The sequence below is a fragment of the Corythoichthys intestinalis genome, chromosome 4 (assembly GCF_030265065.1).
Source record: "Corythoichthys intestinalis isolate RoL2023-P3 chromosome 4, ASM3026506v1, whole genome shotgun sequence".
In the NCBI taxonomy this organism is placed as follows: Eukaryota; Metazoa; Chordata; class Actinopteri; order Syngnathiformes; family Syngnathidae; genus Corythoichthys; species Corythoichthys intestinalis.
The window spans coordinates 12267945-12287842 of record NC_080398.1 but is presented as its reverse complement, the minus strand read 5'-3'; the positions used below and the strand labels follow the sequence as shown (position 1 = coordinate 12287842).

General features: G+C 39.6%; 1 protein-coding gene across 1 annotated transcript in view; it reads left to right on the top strand.

The window, feature by feature from the left end:
• Positions 1-353: 353 nt before the first annotated feature.
• Positions 354-19898, top strand: part of LOC130915289 (rap guanine nucleotide exchange factor 5-like) — a 30105-nt gene continuing 10560 nt past the window's right edge. Inside the window, exons 1-9 of the mRNA XM_057835228.1 lie at positions 354-651; positions 5164-5294; positions 5834-5934; positions 11960-12038; positions 12132-12276; positions 12360-12457; positions 18079-18109; positions 18245-18323; positions 18977-19126. Of these exons, the coding sequence (XP_057691211.1) occupies positions 472-651; positions 5164-5294; positions 5834-5934; positions 11960-12038; positions 12132-12276; positions 12360-12457; positions 18079-18109; positions 18245-18323; positions 18977-19126 (994 nt within the window). The 5' untranslated portion in view covers positions 354-471. The remainder of the gene's footprint in view (positions 652-5163; positions 5295-5833; positions 5935-11959; positions 12039-12131; positions 12277-12359; positions 12458-18078; positions 18110-18244; positions 18324-18976; positions 19127-19898) is intronic.

Sequence of the window (19898 nt, the reverse complement as noted above, 5' to 3'; positions counted from 1 at the left end):
AAGTTTTTCAATTAATGTACTCTAAATAATTCTAATTCGTTAATTTTGTGTCTTTGCTTCATGGGCTGAATAATATGAGTACAAGTGACGCCTAATAGACGTGGCTTGACATTTACTTATTGCATTGTTTTCTTGAGTGAACAATGTGTTTGACCTTCTAGTGCAATGTACCCTGCCCAGTCCTGAATCCAGACTCTCCTGCATTCAGAGAATCTCAAACTTCCTTTTTGGGTGTGTTTGGCTGGCCAGATGTTTCCTGAACCTGGCCTGTTCCCATCTCCCTCCCTACCCGTGTAGTGAAAGGCAAGGGAAGGACGAGAAAGGAGCGTGTCATTCACTTTTTACCATCACTCCAAGAGACTCCAGGATTTTTACTGTGCTTATAATAGACTCATTTTTCGGCTGCTCACCTCTTTGAAAGTCATTTCCCAGAGACTAGTTTTACTTTTTGTCCCCTTCAGTAAGGCAGTGATGTCGTGGGACTGTGGTCTGAAGTACATGTTCTCCGTGTCCCCTTCGTTGCAGCCGACCGGCATGTGCATTCTGCATGATAAAGAGGAGCTGTCCAGATTGGAGATGGTCCAGAGACTGGCCAAGGATGGCTGCCGCTTCTTACAGAATCACAGCAAAGGCCCTGGTAGAACAAATGAGGTGAGAGGGACACAACATTAAAAAAACTTTGGCAACTCTGTTATATTGACGCATTAGTGTAGAACTTGAATACTATATCTGCAAATGCTGCTCTCAATGAGTGTTTTAACATCAGCTTTATATTGGTCAGGATTGTGGGGTCCTGGAGACTATCCCAGTTGACTTAGGGTGAAATGCAGACCACAACCTAAACCGGTTGGCAGTCAGTCACAAGTGCAACATGTAGAGACGGAAAACCATTCATAGTCACATTCACACCAGTGGCTATTATTAAAATCCATTTAACTTGATAATTCATATGTAAGGCAAGACACCTCGGGAACATCACAAAATTCAATCGGGTCCAGACATATTGGGGCAGTAACAGTTTTGATCATTCATTTAACATCACCACAATGGATAAAGTATAAAAGAATATGTGCAGAACTAAATAGCTTTAATACATGAAATTAAATTAAAAATAGAGCTCAGTTAGGCAAATAAAGACATTTTATACATAGGATTTACATTTTTGTGGATTTACAAGTATTTGTATAATGTGGAAATTAAAGAGAGAAAAAAAACTTGTCCAGTTAAATTACAGACTTTTTATGTGTCTTCAATAGGTAAATGGCATGTTTTATTTGGTCATAATCTTTGAATGAAATGTTGTGTCTTTGTTCTTTCTATGGTATTCCTTTCAAAATTTAGGGTTATTATCCTTAAATCCTAAGATACTGCTTGTACGTTTGTGGTCATATGTCCATGTATCCCTATATGTTAAGCTGAATTCTAGCAGAGTATAGTTCTAAGCACTTCACCATCACCGAGGGAACACATCATTCATGCTGGGCATGTCCATGTTAAAACACTACCTCCACCATGTTTGACACATAATGTAGTATGCTATGGGTTTGGGTTTACTTCCTTCTTCATTTTTTAGATTTACATTTTAACATAGCTGAAGTACCTTCTGAGCATAGCCATCTTCAAAAGCAAATTCCTAACTTGAGTTTATGTCCAAGGAAAGTATTATGTCATCATTCACTTTAGTTGTCCCCTCCATATCTTCATATGGAGGTACTTTGCATAAGAAAATCTGAAATTAAAACATGAATTTCGCCACTGTTTTACACTGTTATTTGAGGGTGTGCACACTAATGCAACTGTATGTCTGAAAGATTATTTTCACTAATACTATATTTTAAAAAGTGCCACAAGGAGTGATGGCTTGTGTCATGTCCTGAAGTTACATAAATGAAATTCAAAATACTAAGAACACACTAGTTAGTAAACAAATGGTAGAACAGGAGGAATAAAGTAGATCAAACTAATCACGTATTTAAAATCAGCCTACCTAACTTTAAAAATACTGGCCTCCGATTGGTTGAGAAAATTGTGGGCTCATTTTTCCACAGGCTGGTTTGTTGTGCTAGCTAGACTGTGCAACAATGGCAGGAAGCCATTGACGCAATAAGGCCGGACCATCATGTGGGGACATTACATGGCTTCTGGGTGGAGTTGAGTGCATCGGGTCCTTGACCTTTTCTCCAAACTAAAAATCTCTTTATCTCTGTTGTTATTCAACATTAATGACATTTTTTCTGCAGAAAGCCTTTATAATCTTTGCACGATAGCATGCATGCAACAATATATTGTCATACTGCTACTAAATGTGCTGTAAGCAGAAGAAAATAAAGTGCACCAATTCACAAACAAATACAAATGTACACACATCATGTGTTATCCTAGTAGATCTTGGTTAATACTTGACATGGGAAATATAGAGATTATCCACTGACGATCCCAGATAATGCAATAGTTTACAGTAATCCAATGATGGTATGCACATGCGTACACTACACGTGACTCATATACATATCTAAATATGGCCATCAAAGAGCTTAAGAGTACCCAGATGGTGGATGCATGACTATTTTAGTTAAATGTACTCTTGCTGTTACACAATATATACTGTATATATATTTAACTTTGTTTAGTTCTCTATGATCTACAACCTTCATATTTTACACATCTTGTTGGATATGGCTTTTTGGAACAGTTCATCTTTGCAAATTAATGTGTGAATAGTTTGCATAACATGCTCACTTGTGATATGATCAGAGCTTAATGCATAGGAAGAAGGGCTTCTCTTATGGGGTTAATTAATTCAACATCAAATGCTTTTTGAGCAAATACGCTCTGTGGCAGGACTGAAAGCTTCCATGATCCTTTGAGTGTTCTATACCATGTACTGTATACCAACATCACAGAGCAGAGCGAGTCCCTTCTGCCAGAGGAATTCATCTGGACCCCAAAGATAGAGACAATAAACCATTTGAAATCACATTGCTCTCCAGAACTCCTCTACAAATTACAGAGTCTGTTTAGAAAGGCTCCAGGGCAAGTTGAGAGTTTGGGCCACATCCGGAATTCTATTGAATTGGACTCCAGAGAGGTGACTGTTTCTTTGTAGTAACCACAACGCTCAGTTAGTGTGTACAAGTAGTGGCCACATCAGCTGAGTGGGATCAATAATTCATTGTGAGGAAAGGTTTGTTTGCATATTGAGTAGTGCAGTGTTGACAAACTCAGTTAATAGTGATCAACTTGCTTTCTGGGTTTGAGGACATATGAAACTCCTTTTGGCTAAGATGCAAAAATCAACACACATGCTTTTTACAACAACACACACTTTCGTTGGAAAACTTCTATTTCGTACATTGCTGAAGGTGTGAAATGTGTGTACTCTCATGATTGAGTATGGTATAAAACAGTATATGGTAGTTGGACTACTGGTTAGAACATCTGCCTCGCAGCTCTGAAGCTTAGCCACTTACTCATCTGTATGTTCTCTTTGACTGGCTGCCAACCAGTCCAAAGTCGCAAGCTCACATGAAACCATATTGACGGCAAGCACAATAGAAAAAGGACGAATGTGTGTTTTGCTTTTCAAATGCGTGGAATGTGCTGTTTTGTGTATAGTATTGAGTATGGCAACTTCTTATTCTGCACATTGATTTGATTTATACTGTAGGTCTCTGTGTTTAGGCTTGTTCAGCTTGAATGACATGTGCATTACCTTAACAATCCAAACATGGCAGAGTTAACGTCTATCTAAAAAAGCAATTAGGAAACAAATGCACAACAGCGATAAGATTGTTATGCGAGAATATTTACTGGCAATTTGATATATTGCCAGTAAATTGCTGCCCATGTAAAATTGCCAAAACTAGCACAAGTGTCGTTTGTATGTACACCATACTGTACCAGCAATAATAATACTGGAAGCAATGCTTGAACGCTTCTGTGCATTAGGCAACTGGGGGAACAAAACAATTTAAAAATAAATAAATAAATAAAAAAACACTTCTAGGGCAACTGCACAGCTAATTGCATACACAGAGGCAAGTGCTGAAGAGTGAAGAGAGGAGGGTTTCAAAGGGATGAACGGATGCAGGAGGCGTGTACGTGCAACATACGGTGAGGTCCTCATTATGGCCAATATGTGTGATCCAAACCTGACATTGTCAAGTGGCTTCCATCAGTCCAACAAGATGGAACAACAAAATGATGTTTGGTCTACTATATATATGCATTTATAGGTTATAGAGTCTGTTCTCACCACAATGCAGTAGTATTTTGTTTCAAATGCTATGAAAATATGAGGTAAAATATATTGTCAGGAATTTTTTAGTCACAGTTATTAATGTACTGTATTTATCTGTATTTTATTTTATTTGCGAAACAAAAACACCCAAGCCTAAGCTTTGCAAAAATTGTCTAAGCAAGAAATATAATGTGTTTCAGCATATTGTGTTGTTGGAGTTTTTAACCTAAAGCACAAGCAATCCCGAGGAAACCAGTAAGGTATACAATGTATATGGCATTATGATCTGAACTTCATCATTGATCTCAAAATACCACAGATGTGTCGAAGAACACAACAAACAATAGGGAGTTAGTCAGTTCCGATTACCATTACCATCACAATTGGTGTTTTTTGTCTTTTGTATAACTTGTTTGTTTTCCAGACATAGAAACTTCCCTGGCATGACTTACAAATAATTGTGTTTCCCATTATATACTGTATCTGCAAGGAATTGGAATATTATTGCGCATTTGCCACCCACACTGTCTCGTTCCTAATCCAGATTTATATCGGATTGTAAAATTCCAAATCTCCAAAAATAAACAAACAAATAAATAAATAAACATGTAGGAGACAGGAGACAATGTTAACTCCAAGCCACTGAGACTCCAAAGGCACCAGTCATAATTCAATAGGACCGACATTAAGAATCAGTAATTAAAATATGTATGAGCCACTTATGTTAATTTCTGAATGGGTTCCTACTGATACAGCCTGAATAATGATCAGTGAAAATTGGGCTTCATTTACAGTGCAGGCTTTGACAAAGTATTGTGATGGAAATCACTGGTGATTTGTGTTGGTTGGAAAAAAAGCAGGGGGGGGGGGGTATCTCCTTGGTGATAATACAGTCCCTCCCTCTCTTCATCTCTCATGTCCAGCCAGTCCAGAGTGACGAGGCACTACGCGTGCAGGAGCGGGGCCGCTGCGTTCTGGTTCTCCGGAGGATGTCGTCACAGTCGGCAAGAGGAGGAGGGAAGCGGGAGGAGGAGCAGGCGGTGAGGAAGCGGAGGTAAAGCCACTTCACAAATCCCAGCCCGGCATTCTCACTGGTGCTTTCTCCAGCTGTGTTTCGTTCTCACTGTCACAAACGCATCCATTGCAACTAGTGCTCATACTGGACTATGTTACATGGACTTAAATAGCATGGATCTGTGAGCGCGAACCTGAGCAAGTCATACGGACGCTTGTTTAGGCTATTCGAGAGGGCGGGGTAGGGGGGACTCAGGACTCTGGATGGCAGGGTAAAGGGGCATGCAACAGTAACCACGGTAACATTGCCAGCGTGAGGGCAAGGATGAGCCTGCTGCGGGATGAGATGCTGCTGCTGCACGTCGCTTTGGTAGAGCAGGAGGAGGATGAGGAAGAAGACGAGGAAGGGTCCGAGGAGGGAACCAGCAGCAGTGGCCGGGTTGAACCGTCCACTCTGCCTACATTTGATGTGCCCTACTTCCGCTACATCGATGAGGAGGGCGAGGAGGAGTGGAGCAGCAGTCGCTCGCTCTCCTCCATGGACGAGGACTCGTCCACTGACTCTGTGGTGTCTGACAGGTACACCGTGGTGTCAGGGACCCCAGAGAAAATCCTAGATCACCTGCTGAATGACCTCAGACTGGAGGAGGACAAGGCAGCCACACAGGTCAAAGACACAGGTCAGTGGTACACCTGCGACACCAGTCTATGTTAATACTGCTGTTGGGTTTCACTTCGTGGAAATTACAAATCCATAGGAATGTTTAACTATTAAAATCACTGTGTACAGTCATCATTATGAGCAAGTGTCTCCTGTAGGTCAGATTGGCTCATAGTCAAAGGTTCTGGATTTGAATGTCAGGTCGGAGCCTTTGTTCGTTAGTATACAAGTAATTGACACCCTTCCTGGAAAGATTTATGATGAAGTTGCCTATAGATGCTCAGTGATAGCAATGCTCTAAATGAAGCTCCTCAACTCAATTAACACACTGTAGTTCATTAAGTGAGCTTTAGCCTGAGCACAAAACAGCAAATACTTTCATTGAGCCTTTCAGGACAACTACAAAAATCTGCAAACAGGTCAAATTTATATGCCAAACTGAGGGAGTTGAGAGTAATTGACTATCCTAAATTTTCCATTGGACATCTGCTTAAGTTGAACTAATCAGACAAAATTGTGATTTGCGCAGTTGTTTGTTCATACAGTATCTACCCTGTGCCTAACTGGTGACAAAAGTATGATGCATCCCACAGCGCCGTTAACTGGGATAGGCACCTGCTGTTGTTTTTTATTTATTTTTTTAACTTCTTATCTGAGGCAATCATTCCCCGTTTTCATACATGCTGCAGGCAAGCATTTCTTTTGAATGGAAAAACTATCAACAAATGCACTCACTTCTGCTTGTGGCAGCAGGTATGCTAATAATAATGTGACTCTGTTGCCAAGGCAGAGGAAACTCTCTGTTGCTCAGAAGAGAAATGGTGATTGCAGTAGGAAGAGAGTGGCAAGCGGGAGACCTCCAGAATAAAAAGGAAGGGAGGGAGAGGGAGAGGGAGGTAAATATTACATTTCCTGGTAAACGCCAGTGGTCACATTTGATCTGTCATCGGGATGGAAGAAAGGTGAAGCACCTCAATGGTGATCATTACTCATTCTGAGTGTGTAAAATTGATCTCATTGGATTTGTTGGGGAGCAATTGTTGTTTGCTATAGTAAACACAGTGTGTATTAATATGAGCAGCTTTCTGAAAACCACACACCATGCACATGCATTGACAAGAAAGCCACCTTTACTGTTAGTTTACTGGTCTTGTTGAGTAATCATTCAGCATGGTGTGAATGTGAAAGGGGAGTACTGAAGCTTAGTTCAGCCAGCTTCAATGTGAAGTGATGTCCCAAGGTCAGAGACCCGAAGACTTAAAAAGAGAAGAAGTAATAAGCCAGCAATTGATCTGTAAACTATTTTATGTGGCTTTCTCAAGATGCTCATTGGCAACCTGCATGATACTCCTCTTACTAATGGCTGAGGAAGCACTATTTGGTACAAGTCATTTACTTCTAAAAGCACCACAGGCAATTACTGTATGAGGCAAATCACAAGCCTCCCATTTTCTGTATAACTTATACTGTTTTAGGTTGCAGTTAAGATAGCACAGACGGCAGAAATGGAAAGACTGATTATGCTGTCATTAGTCAGTAGCCCCTTTTTTCCTGCCTTTTAAAGACAGGAAATTTCCAATGCTCTTCTACACAATATACATATTTGAAAGCCGTAAAGCTTTGACACTTCAATTTCTTCTGTTTGTGTTGAAGATTTACTTTCACCGGACGTCAAGTTGTCTCACATCAAATGAAAAGATTGGGAGATTCCACGTACCTGAATCAGTCACTTGAGGAAATATTCTACTTTCTCTGAGTTCTATGTATAAGACATTGAGGTTTTTGGCTTTAGCTCCTGTTACAACATAAGTGGTTGCCTGCAAGATGTTTGGGTAAATGGTGCATTGACTAGAAATTTGGCCCCTGCTAAAATCATGTAGAAAAACAGTGCTCTTAATGAGAAGAGCTACACCGATTTTAAACTTTTGACCTATGGATTGTGGCAGCTATAGTCAATAAGTGATACGTTTAACATGCTTAATTCAAAGGCTGCAATAATCAATTTAATGTTTACTGATTGAAATAGAAAAAGGATGGTGGTGATAGATTTTAATCATGTAAGATCAATGGACAAAAGATTTAAACTTTTGGCCACAAAGCAAATGTAATGGTAAATGGTCAGTACTTATATAGCACATTTATCTGCATGGTTACCATGCCCAAAGCGCTTTACATTAGCACACATTTACCCGTTCACACACACATTCACGCACCAATGGGGCTGCTGCCATGCAAGGCGCTGTCAACCCATTGGAGGCAAATTAGGGTTCAGTGCCTTGCCCAAGGGCACTTTGACAGTGGGCAGTCGTAGCCGGGAATTGAACCACTGACCCTTCGGTCCAAGGACAACTCCAGCTACCAAATGCACCACGGCCGCCCACCCTTGTTTGTTTTCCACTGTGTAATATACTGTAGAAAAGTTTCCTGGGTGAAATGTGGGCGGCGCCATCTTAGAAAATTTCTGCTCCGAACGTCCGGTTTAGAAAAAAACCTCATGAATTGCGGTCAAAGTTAGCAGTCTGTTGGCAAAGTTAGAACAGCAAACTCAAGTCAGAGGAACCCACAGAATCTCCCAAAATGGATTCAGCACGACGTAGATGAGACGTAGATGAAATTGTTTAATTGTTCTTATCACTTTGTCAATCATTCGTGGACAAAATTATAACAACCTGTCAGTCTGTGTTGACGTGAGGTATAGATTGATACGCCGGCCATTTGAGTGACCAAAATGAGGTGAAATTACAAATTACATTACATTTGCCGAATGCAGAAGGGCTGATACGGATTTTGTTGTTACAAGGAAAAACTAGAAGGTACGTACATATAAACAAAAATAATATTTTTAAAATAAAAATAATTCTTTTTTTTTTTATTGCAGATATTGATCACAATAAAACATTTGGACAACATGATTCCATTTCTTGTTCTATTTAAAACAATCGGTCCATGTGCAAAACAAGTCAATAAATCACAATTTTTTAAATTATTGGAAAAATAGCATACGAGAATGTGATATCAGACCACAGAGTTCCGGAGCCTCGCCAAACTTTCACCCGACATTACAGCCTTCAAATGGGCTTTCTCCCACTGTCGTTGGTAATTCCAGTTCTGATAGCGTATCTCAAAGTTGCTGCAGTTAAAAAGCTCATAGTTGGAACCTCGAGATCAAGCTGACGGTCCGCCGTGAGGCGAGTTACCGCCTCTCGGCCGCCCCCGGGTAGAACGATGTACAGTAGTTTCGATGTTTGTCCATCAATGCACATCAACTTATTTTCCCTTACCTAACAGCGTTTTCCAACTGTAAACAAACGGACAAAAAACTTGTAACACTTGCATTTGCGCGTTGACTTAACTGTGCCATCTACACGTACTGATTAGCAACAGGCTAGCAGCAGATACATTAGTTGTAGTAAATAATATTAAAGATAAGCATGATTACAATCATCATCGTAATAACAATATCAAAGGCAACAAGTTGTTTCATGAGCAAGAGCACCGGACACATGAAAATGCAAGGATATGAAGAACATACCTACCATAACACAGTGGCATGAGCTTGGTTCCTCATATGCCTTCATGAACATGTTGTCCTCCCTTGTCATGGCAGATGCGGTATTTCCAAATTGTGTTTTTAAGGGATTTTAATGAGTAATGTTACTCCAGCTCCACTGTTGTTTTGGATGAGGAAATTCTAAAATGGAAGTCGCTTGCAAACATAAGTAAAGCGGAAGTACCTCGGAAACTTGTCTATAAATGCAATTAGCACTGCGAATATACAGTGGGGAAAATAAGTATTTAGTCAACCACCAATTGTGCAAGTTCTCCTATTTGAAAAGATTAGTGAGGCCTGTAATTGTCAACATGGGTAAACCTCAAGAGACAGAATGTGGACAAAAAAGACAGAAAATCACATTGTTTGACTTTTAAAAACTTATTTCCAAATTAGAGTGGAAAATAAGTATTTGGTCAACTACAAACAAGCAAGATTTCTGGCTGTCAAAGAGGTCTAACTTCTTCTAACGAGGTCTAACGAGGCTCCACTCGTTACCTGTATTAATGGCACCTGTTTAACTCATTATCGGTATAAAAGACACCTGGCCACAATCTCAGTCAGTCACACTCCAAACTCCACTATGGCCACGACCAAAGCGCTGTCAAAGGACACCAGAGACAAAATTGTTGACCTGCACCAGGCTGGGAAGACTTAATCTGCAATAGGTAAAACGCTTGGTATAAAGAAATCAACTGTGGGAGCAATTATTAGAAAATGGAAGACATACAAGACCACTGATAATCTCCCTCGATCTGGGGCTCCATGCAAGATCTCACCCCGTGGCGTCAAAATGATAACAAGAACGGTGAGCAAAAATCCCAGAACCACACGGGGGGAACCAAGTGAATGACCTACAGAGAACTGGGACCACAGTAACAAAGGCGACTATCAGTACCACAATGCGCCACCACTCAAATCCTGCACTGCCAGACGTGTCGCCCTGCCGAAGCCAGTACACGTCCAGGCCCGTCTGCGGTTCGCTAGAGAATATTTGGATGATCCAGAAGTGGACTGGGAGAATGTGTTATGGTCAGATGAAACCGAAATAGAACCTTTTGGTAGAAACACAGGTTCTCCTGTTTGGAGGAGAAAGAATACTGAATTGCATCTGAAGAACACCATACCCACTGTGAAGCATGGGGGTGCAAACATCATGCTTTGGGGCTGTTTTTCTGCAAAGGGACCAGGATGACTGATCTGTGTAAAGGAAAGAATGAATGGGGCCATGTATCGAGAGATTTTGAGTGAAAATCTCCTTCCATCAGCAAGGGCATTGAAGACGAGACGTGGCTGGGTCTTTCAGCATGTCAATGATCCCAAACACACAGCCAGGGCAACAAAGGAGTGGCTTCGTAAGAAGCATTTCAAGGTCCTGGAGTGGCCCAGCCGGTCTCCAGATCTCAACCCCATAAAAAAATCTGTGGAGAGAGTTGAAAGTCCGTGTTGCCCAACGACAGCCCCAAAACATCACTGCTCTAGAGGAGATCTGCATTGAGGAATGGGCCAAAATACCATCAACAGTGTGTGAAAAGCGTGTGAAGAGTTACAGAAAACGTTCTGCCTCCGTTATTCCCAACAAAGGGTACATAACAAAGTATTGAGATGAACTTTTGGTAGTGACCAAATACTTATTTTCCACCATGATTTGCAAATAAATTCTATAAAAATCAAACAATGTGATTTTCTGTTCTTTTTTTCCACATTCTGTCTCTCATGGTTGAGGTTTACCCATGGTGACAATTACAGGCCTCTCTAATATTTTCAAGTGGAAGAACTTGTGCAATTAGTGGTTGACTAAATACTTATTTGCCCCACTGTACTAGGTAACTGATAGTTTTAAATGCTAAATGTTTGACAACCATTAAGGGGATGTGTGTAGGTTACTTGCAGATTTTCAAAAAGCCCTAAAATATCAGGAATTTCAGTAAGTGTCTGGTTACCACAACACACAGATGAAACACCAGAGACTTTAGCTAAGAATACCATAACACAATACAGTAATGCTCTTGAAGTAGCAAATGGAGACAGTACCTTTTTAGTCATGTGAACGTGTAAGTGTACTCAACCTTGAAGAGAAATAACAACATACAAGGATGCACAGTGGTAGAAAAGCACATTAAGATGATGGTTTAGGGTGATCAGTCAGACTTCATTATAGTTTGCAGCAAGTCAACCAACACATTAACATGACTAGTTTATCAACACATTTCCAGGCTGATGAGGTAAACGTGTGTGTCCTTGAAGATAAAGCCTTGTTTGGGCTTGTTTGGACTTGCAAGGCTAAATAGAAGTGGCAAATCCTTGCCTGGCTGCTGAACCTGATCATGAGAGACTCAAATGGCTTTCCTCACTAAAATGTCTCTCATCTTGCTTTCCTTTGAAATGACTCCACTTCATAAATGAGTCATTCTGGAAGGGATACAGCATTTTGAATTGTCCAAAAGCATTGAAAAGGTACTGTTGTATTCCAATGATTTGTCTCATTTTACAGACAACCTTTTGGATGACTTTCTGCTGACCTACCCTGTGTTTATGTCAACCAGCGATTTATGCCAAGCTCTTCTGGGACAATATCCTTCAAAACCAATGAAAAGATGTCTCCTTATTAACTCACTATATTCAACAAGCTCTCGACATAAATTTTAACCTTAACCGATGGTTACTTATTGCTGTAAGCGCTGCAGAGTGAAAGAAGACACGAAAGAGGCTCTGGAGAGAAAACAGAAAGTGGCACACCTGGTGTCGCAGTGGATGTACCTCTGCGGGGATTTCCTAAGGGAGGACGAGCATGTCAAAGTGTTCATGAAGGTAGAGGACAAACGGTTGACAAAAAAAGGGGGGTGGGCTATTGTAAAGAGGGAGAAATACAATTAGGAGACTTTTACTTCCAGACTTTGTACCGCTACATGCTGGATGACCTTTATGAGCACCCAACCTTGGAGGGGGACGTGAGGGAGCTGCAGAAGCTCTACCAGCTGCATTGCAGACAGTGAGTAACAACACCAGAGGTCATCAATTGATAATTACCTCTACAGCCCCAATTCCGATGAAGTGAGAATATTGCGTTAAAAATAAAAACTGAATGCAAATCAGTTTCAAACCCATATTTAATTCAATACATGACAAATAATTTATATTTAATGGTCAAACTTACGAACTTAAGTGTTTTTATAAAATAATTATTAACTTAGAAATTTATGTATGCAACATGTTGAGAGCTGGGACAGGCTCATGTTTACCACTGAGTTACATCACCTCTTCTATAAACAACATTCAATCAAGTTTTGGCAACTAGGGACACTAATTGTTAAAGCTTTGTAGGTGGAATTCTTTCTGATTCTTGCCTGGTGTACACCTTCAGATATTAAACAGTCCGAGGTCACCGTTATCGTACTTTACCCTTAAAAATGCGCCAGCCATTTTCAGTGAGAGACAGACGTACAATTGCAGATGCTGGCTTTTAAATGGAGCACTGTTAACATCTTGGGTTGTTTTTGTCTCTATAGTCCAGATGACAAGGCGTCCCAGTTTACCATAAAGAACTTCAAATTGTGATTAGTTTGACCAAAGAACAGTTTCCCCCTTCGCCACACTCCACTTTAAATGATCCCCAGCCCAGAGAAAATGCCTATGTTTCTGGGAATATATTGCTAAACTCATTCTGTAATTTCTTTTACAGCAGCATTTCTGTTTCTTCTGCAGTGCCATTTAAGGGCCTGAAGGTCACGGGCACCCATTATTGTCTTTCGGCCTTGATGGTGTTATGGACTGTAGATGAAATTTTCTTGCAATTGTATGTCGAGGAACATTGAACAACATTAAACTGTTCCAATATTTTGTCCTCCACTTGTTCACAAATAGGCCTAAATTTGCTTGTGAATGAGTAATTCAGAGAAGCTGCTTTGACACACAATCATCGCACCTATCTGTTCCCAATTAGCGTGATAACCTGTGGGACGTTCCATAACATTAACTCATTGGCTGCTATTGACAGAGATAGATGTCCAATTCATTTTGACAGGCAGCAAATTAATGAAGAGACAGCGAGAACGAAAAGTGGTATTTGGTATGTGGCAACTTTGCCACGTGGCTTTTTTTTTTTGCCATGTAGCAAAATAATTGATCTCGCGATGTAGCACTTTTTTTTGGCATGTGACATTTTTTTTTGTATGTGGCAAAATTGATTTTGGTACGTGGCATTTTTTTTTTTTTTTTTTGTATATGGCATTTTTGCTATGCACATCCAAATTTTCCATTCATATTAAATGGAAAAACGTGTGGCTGTGATTTTTGAACATACACATACCATTACAGCGCATTGACATTCAAATGGCACCCAAGTCAGGCTATGCCATTGACGCCTATGCTTGTCCAGATTTTCCATTTATATTAAATGGCAGAAAAACGTGTGGCTGTGATTTTTGACCATACACTTACCATTACAGCGCATTGACAATCATCCATTTTGCCACATACCAAAAAAGAAAAGCCAAATGGCAAAAAAATATGGCGAAATCAATTTTGCCACATGGCAAAAAAATGCCACTAGCAAAAAAATGCCACATGCCAAAAATCCATTTTGCCACGTACCAAAAATAAAAAGCCACATGGCAAAATCAATTTTGCCGCATGGCAAAATCAATTTTGCCAAATACCAAATACCACTGTTCATTCTCGTCCCTGCTGAATTAATGACCGCTCAGCTTTACCTGCTAAACAGACGGTCAGACGAATGTTCATTCGCTGTTAGCCCTCCCAATCAAAATTTTTTGCTTACTGCCGTCAATAGCATTTGAAAGATGAGCATTTAATGCCATGAATTAGATGTATTCCATTTGTGTCAACGGCAGGCATAACCAACACATTTTTGTTTTTCTTTTACCAACTACCATAAAATATTCACTCTGTGAATACTATACATATTCCTGGGCTTGTATAAGTTAAATATCATGTATTTGTAGTGTATTCAATTAAATATAGGTTTACCATGATTTGCAAACTGTGGTACGGTGGACATGTGGTTAGCACGTCCTCTTCACAGTTCTGAGATAAAGGGTTCAATCCCTTGCTCCGGCCTCCCTGTGTGGAGTTTGCATGTCTCCCCGTGCCTGCGTGGGTTTTCTCCAGGTACTCTGGTTTCCTCCTAGATCCCAAAAGTAGGTACGGTGCCTGAACACTCTAAATTGTCAGTAGGTGTGAGTGTGTGCGTGCATGAATGGTTGCTCATCTCATTGTGCCCTACGATTGGCTTGCAACCGATTCAGTACCCTGCCTACTGCCCCTAGTAAGCTGGGATAGGCTCCAGAACCCCCGCGACACTCGTGAGGATAAGTGGCTTAGGAGATGAATGAATGAATAATTTTCAAAACATTATATTCTGTTTTTATTTATGTTCAGCACAACATTCCAACTTCATTAGAATTGGGGTTCTATATAAATGTCAATGTTAAAAATTTCTAGGTAAAGCAACAAAGATTGACCTTCTGCAGAACTGGTGCAGTTCTGAGAGGAAGCTTCAAGCTACACAGCACAAAGGAAAAGCTTCTTCTCTCATCAATGCATTCTTTCAGAGATCGCTGAGGAAATGCAGCGTTGTATGCTTTCATGCATGGGGATATGAAAGTCAGGGAGCTCTATAGGCAGAATCTCTAGGAAATGAGGGAATTAAACAAAGATGAGCCACCGGATGAATCACAGGTTTATGTACCGAGACAAGAAGGCAAAACCTATTAACACTGAAACCTAACGTGACACAAAACATTCCCATACGTAGTTAATATAGCTTCAAATAAATGCATGAGCATCAATTTGGGTACTTTTTGCCAAAGTTAGCCAATACCTTTTGGGCGTTGAAGCTCTGTGATGTTGCCACATGAGACGCAGAACACCCTAGGGTGTGTGGCACTGGAAGTTATTGAAGCGAGGCAGCAATTTTGATAGCGATAATTTGGCACATTTTCTGTCCTTGCTGATAACGAGCAAGCTCATCTTCAATGGAAGCAGCAACTTCTCATTTCTCTGCATGAAAATGTTCAAGAAATGAGCTACATGTTCATCAAATAATTGTTAGCTGTTAAAAAAAAAAAAAAAAAAAAAAAAAAAAAAAAAGGATTTCAACGCATGTGCACAGATATACACACATACAAAGGCACAATGTGGTATAAAAATTACACGGCTTGGTTTATCACAAACATTGGAGATGCAGTAATTTTCCTGTATAGCCAAAAAAAATATATATTTTTTTACATTTTCTCAATATCCAACCAAAACCATAGTCATTTAGTGGAGCGCACAGAGAAATCCTCTGACGCAAAATAACACTATAGTTACTTTAGCGCTGACTCCCACCTTTAGACATCTAGCCTTATATGTTATAAATGTTTGCGACCCAACTGTACCCTCACTGGTCAGGAATCACTCCGGAGGTTCAAAGCATGCTACTTCAAAGCTGCATTTGTGGCTAAATTACTCTTTTAGTATAATTATGGAAACTGTCTGTCAAAAGATTGCAGCTGCAGTTGTTATCTCTTCTAATTCATATGCAAAAACAGCACAAGACATTCAGAAAGGAATAGGTGTGCAAGTGCCCTAATTAAGCCGAAGCACATACTGTATTTTACATAAGAAAAACATAACAACAACAACATAACAAAAGAAAGAAACCCCCCCCCCCCAAAAAAAAAACTATAGAGATAATGATATTGTATTAGCAACCTCACAAATTAGTAAAATATCAAAGCTATTGATATTTCTTTTTTCTTATCTTTTTTTGAATGGCAACAGTTCGACACACTAATTTATTGTGCTTCTGCCATTTTGTGAAGGAAACTTTAAATGTTCATTCGGTCATTATATGTCGCTAGCATAAGTGCATGAACAAAATTAGATTAAATATACAGTATTATATATATTTTTAAACTAATTAGGTAAATTTAAATAAATTGCACTGTGAAATGCAGAGACTAAAATAAAACAGATGGCAATTACTGCATCAAGTATCACATAGGTTTTTTTCAGCAATATCTCAGCTGCATTTTTTCCAGACAATTCACTACCCCCCCCCCCCCCCCCCCCCAGAACATGGCATATAGAAGTATAAACGTACAAATGCCCAATCCAGTTAAGTTAGAATGTTGTGTAATATGTAAATTCAAAACCTGATTGCAAATTGTAGTAGTACTGTACATCGAGTAAGAATGGAAATTGGAAAATGTTACAACTTTGCAACAAATAGTGTCCAAAAGTTTATTATGTGTTATTAAAAAGAAAGGTGACACAGTGGCAAGAATTCCTAACCTAGCTTTTTGTCATATAATAGTATAATAATATATATAATATGTTATATAATATATAAAGAATGGTAACAATCATCATTTGGACTTTTAAATATCTTGTTTTTGTTGTGTATACAACTGAATATAGGTTTAAATTGTTTTGCAAATTATCATTGCATTCTATTTGAATATAAGTTTTATACAACATCTAAAGTTAATTGGTATTTTCAATTGACATTCATAATAAATGGGTAAAATTCAATAAAGGATCAAAATTCTGATCAGTGCAGCTTCATAGAATCCCACCTGATAAAATAAGTAAGATGTAAGTATTATTTTAAAAAAAAAACATGCAAAAATTAAAGGGAGTTGGGCCGTGGTTACCTGACTCATTTTCCCTAAGATTTTGTAGAACTCGGTTAAGTGGTTGTGAAATCCTACTCACAACCAAATGAAAAGAAATGACAATATGACCCTCCTTGGCAGAGGTAAAAATCCCCCAGCTGCCAGACACTTACCATGTGTGGCATGTGTGACCCTCCCTGTCCCTCCTTCCATGGACCACAATCTCCAATCAGATTCTCTCTGGGGAGGCTCTGTCCTGCTGCCCATTAGAAGGCAGTGCAAATGATCCTGTCTAACTCTGCCGCTGCTTTTGTTGTTTCCCAGCACTGACTCATTCCCACTACTACCATTACATTCAGAAAGGGAGAAACACCACAACCACTGCACTTTGTCTGGTTGTTACTAAGTGACATACTCCACTATTTATGGGTTTTTTATACAATGAAGCCCATTGGGAGGACAAGATTGGCTGCTTTGTGATACAGAATGCAGACTGAGTCAATCCAGTTTTTCTGCAAAAGAAAACCCGTCATGTGCTCCTAAGAGCTCAGTAACTTAACTGCATTACTACTTGAGAATTCTTTCATGATGCTGCCTCATGATTCACAGCACTGCACGCTGAAATATATTTTTACGAGGTACCCACCCAGTGGATCCCTCAGGGTAGGCTTTGTGCCAAAATGCCTATTGTGATGCAAAGAACCCTAATAGAGACAGGGCTATCCATCATACCCATCTGTAACAAGGGAGGTGAATAAATAAAAAGGTTGGGGGGAATAAATCTACCAATCTTCTCTCACCTACTTGACATTGACTTGAAATAATGAAGTGGACCATTACACGAATATGCTTTGATTAGAAATTGTGGAAGACGTATTTTATGTAAATAAAATAGGGGAATTCACAAGACTTCAAGTGATTATTAATGAAATATGTTTGGGCCTTTGTTAGTTGGTGTTTTATTGTTTCTTTTTACATTTTTTTCAAACAGCACTGTGGAGGAATATTCCCCGCAAAGAAAGGTGAGTGAATGATGTAACTGAAGAGGCCTTTATGCATAAAATATACTCTCCACTAGCTGATTTATGTATCCTGCACACTTCCTGTCTTGTTGGACAGTGTTGCGTGGTCCTCAGTGTTTATGTCCCTTCTTTTAGAGCAAAACACTTCTCCATCAATTCAGTCTAAAAGAGAATGGAATCCTCTCCAGGAGCGCACACAGAAAGACCAAGGAAGGTAAAGACACACACATTCATGCCATCATAGACTGTCCTAAAGCTTTTCTGGTGGGGCATTATTCTCAGCAGTAGCACAATGGGGATTCTGCCAAGGACTGAATGTGACAGTTTGGCATGCACATTCCTGAGTTATGATCTGGCTGTGAAAAACAATGCAAACAGTGGTTGCAACAACATGCTGGCGGGAAGCCTCTCAAGGGAAGAGATAATTCAGTGAACATGACAACTGCTATGTTTTTGGGAGAAAACACAAAATAGCGTGCATTTCCAGTGGAAGCAAGGAACAAAGATTGCAGCTGGTATAGAACCCCCCCCCCCACACACACACACATGATCAATATGACATTTTGCCTTGAGCAACTAGTATATGGAAATGATTAAAAACGAGCTGGAATATTTTTATTAAAAGAAATGTGAAATGCGCTCAAGAAAATACAGGTATGGTGCTGGGTAGGAGGTTGTATTTTTTTTAAGCCACTACAGAATTATCACAGATAGAACATTTTCATTCAGTATTTATTTTTTGAAATGCTAATACAGTATTGGGTACCAGTTTTAGTTGACCTTAATTGATCACTCAATTTATTTATTTTCTTGGTAAGCATTAGGTTTCTTGCCTTGACATAGTTTACTGTGTATGTTCTTGTTTAGTGTCATGTCATGTGTATATCACGATGGACTCCTACCTGAGCATGAGAGTCCATCCTGGGGTTGTGGCACAGGAGGTGTTACAAACAGTGGCTGAGAGGATGGACTTTTCCCAGGATGAACTTGTCCTGGTGGCCGTCACTTATCCTGGAGGTAAACACTACATGTTTACAAAGTGATGATTGATTATTAGTATTCCTTGATATGATTCAATTAGGTATAGAACTTGTAACGGCAATGGTGTACCGCACGCAAACACGTCAGTTTTGCTCATTAACATTCATGACGTTAGCAATTGTTGCTAGGTGGATCAAGCTCGCGTTTGTCCCTAATGCTAAATGCATGTAAATAGTTTACGAACGAGATGTTTACTGAGCTAAACCTACCAATTTTGTCCAAAAAATGATGTCCCTGGTGCCAAATTTACTGGTAAAGATGTAGAAGAACATACAAATGTTAGGTTAAAGAGATGGCTTGACGGTCGAGGGCTGAAAAAGATGGGATAAAGAGTTGACCTAATCCAGAGGTAGCTTTTTTATCACCACCTTTTTCTTGTGTGCATTGCCTTACACCACTGACAATGACATTCTCCTGTTTGAACAGTCAATCCTTTACCACTATATGCCCTATAGTTCTTATATATTATATCCTCTGGTTGTCTTATGTCTCTGACCGTTCTTGGGGGTAATTTACGTTGCTATTTTTGTGTAGCGATCGCAAATGCTACTCAGTGACAGACAACGAACACTTTAAATTTTTTCATTAATAACAAATATTAATTCTATTAATTTATTTCCACTTCCCCCTTACTAAAGTTGTTTCTTTACAACATTTAAGGTTACAACAGTGGCAGTCAGGTACCATTTAAATTTTTCTTTTAGGTAATTCATTGTCAGACAGAAGCAGCACGCCAAAACGCCACATT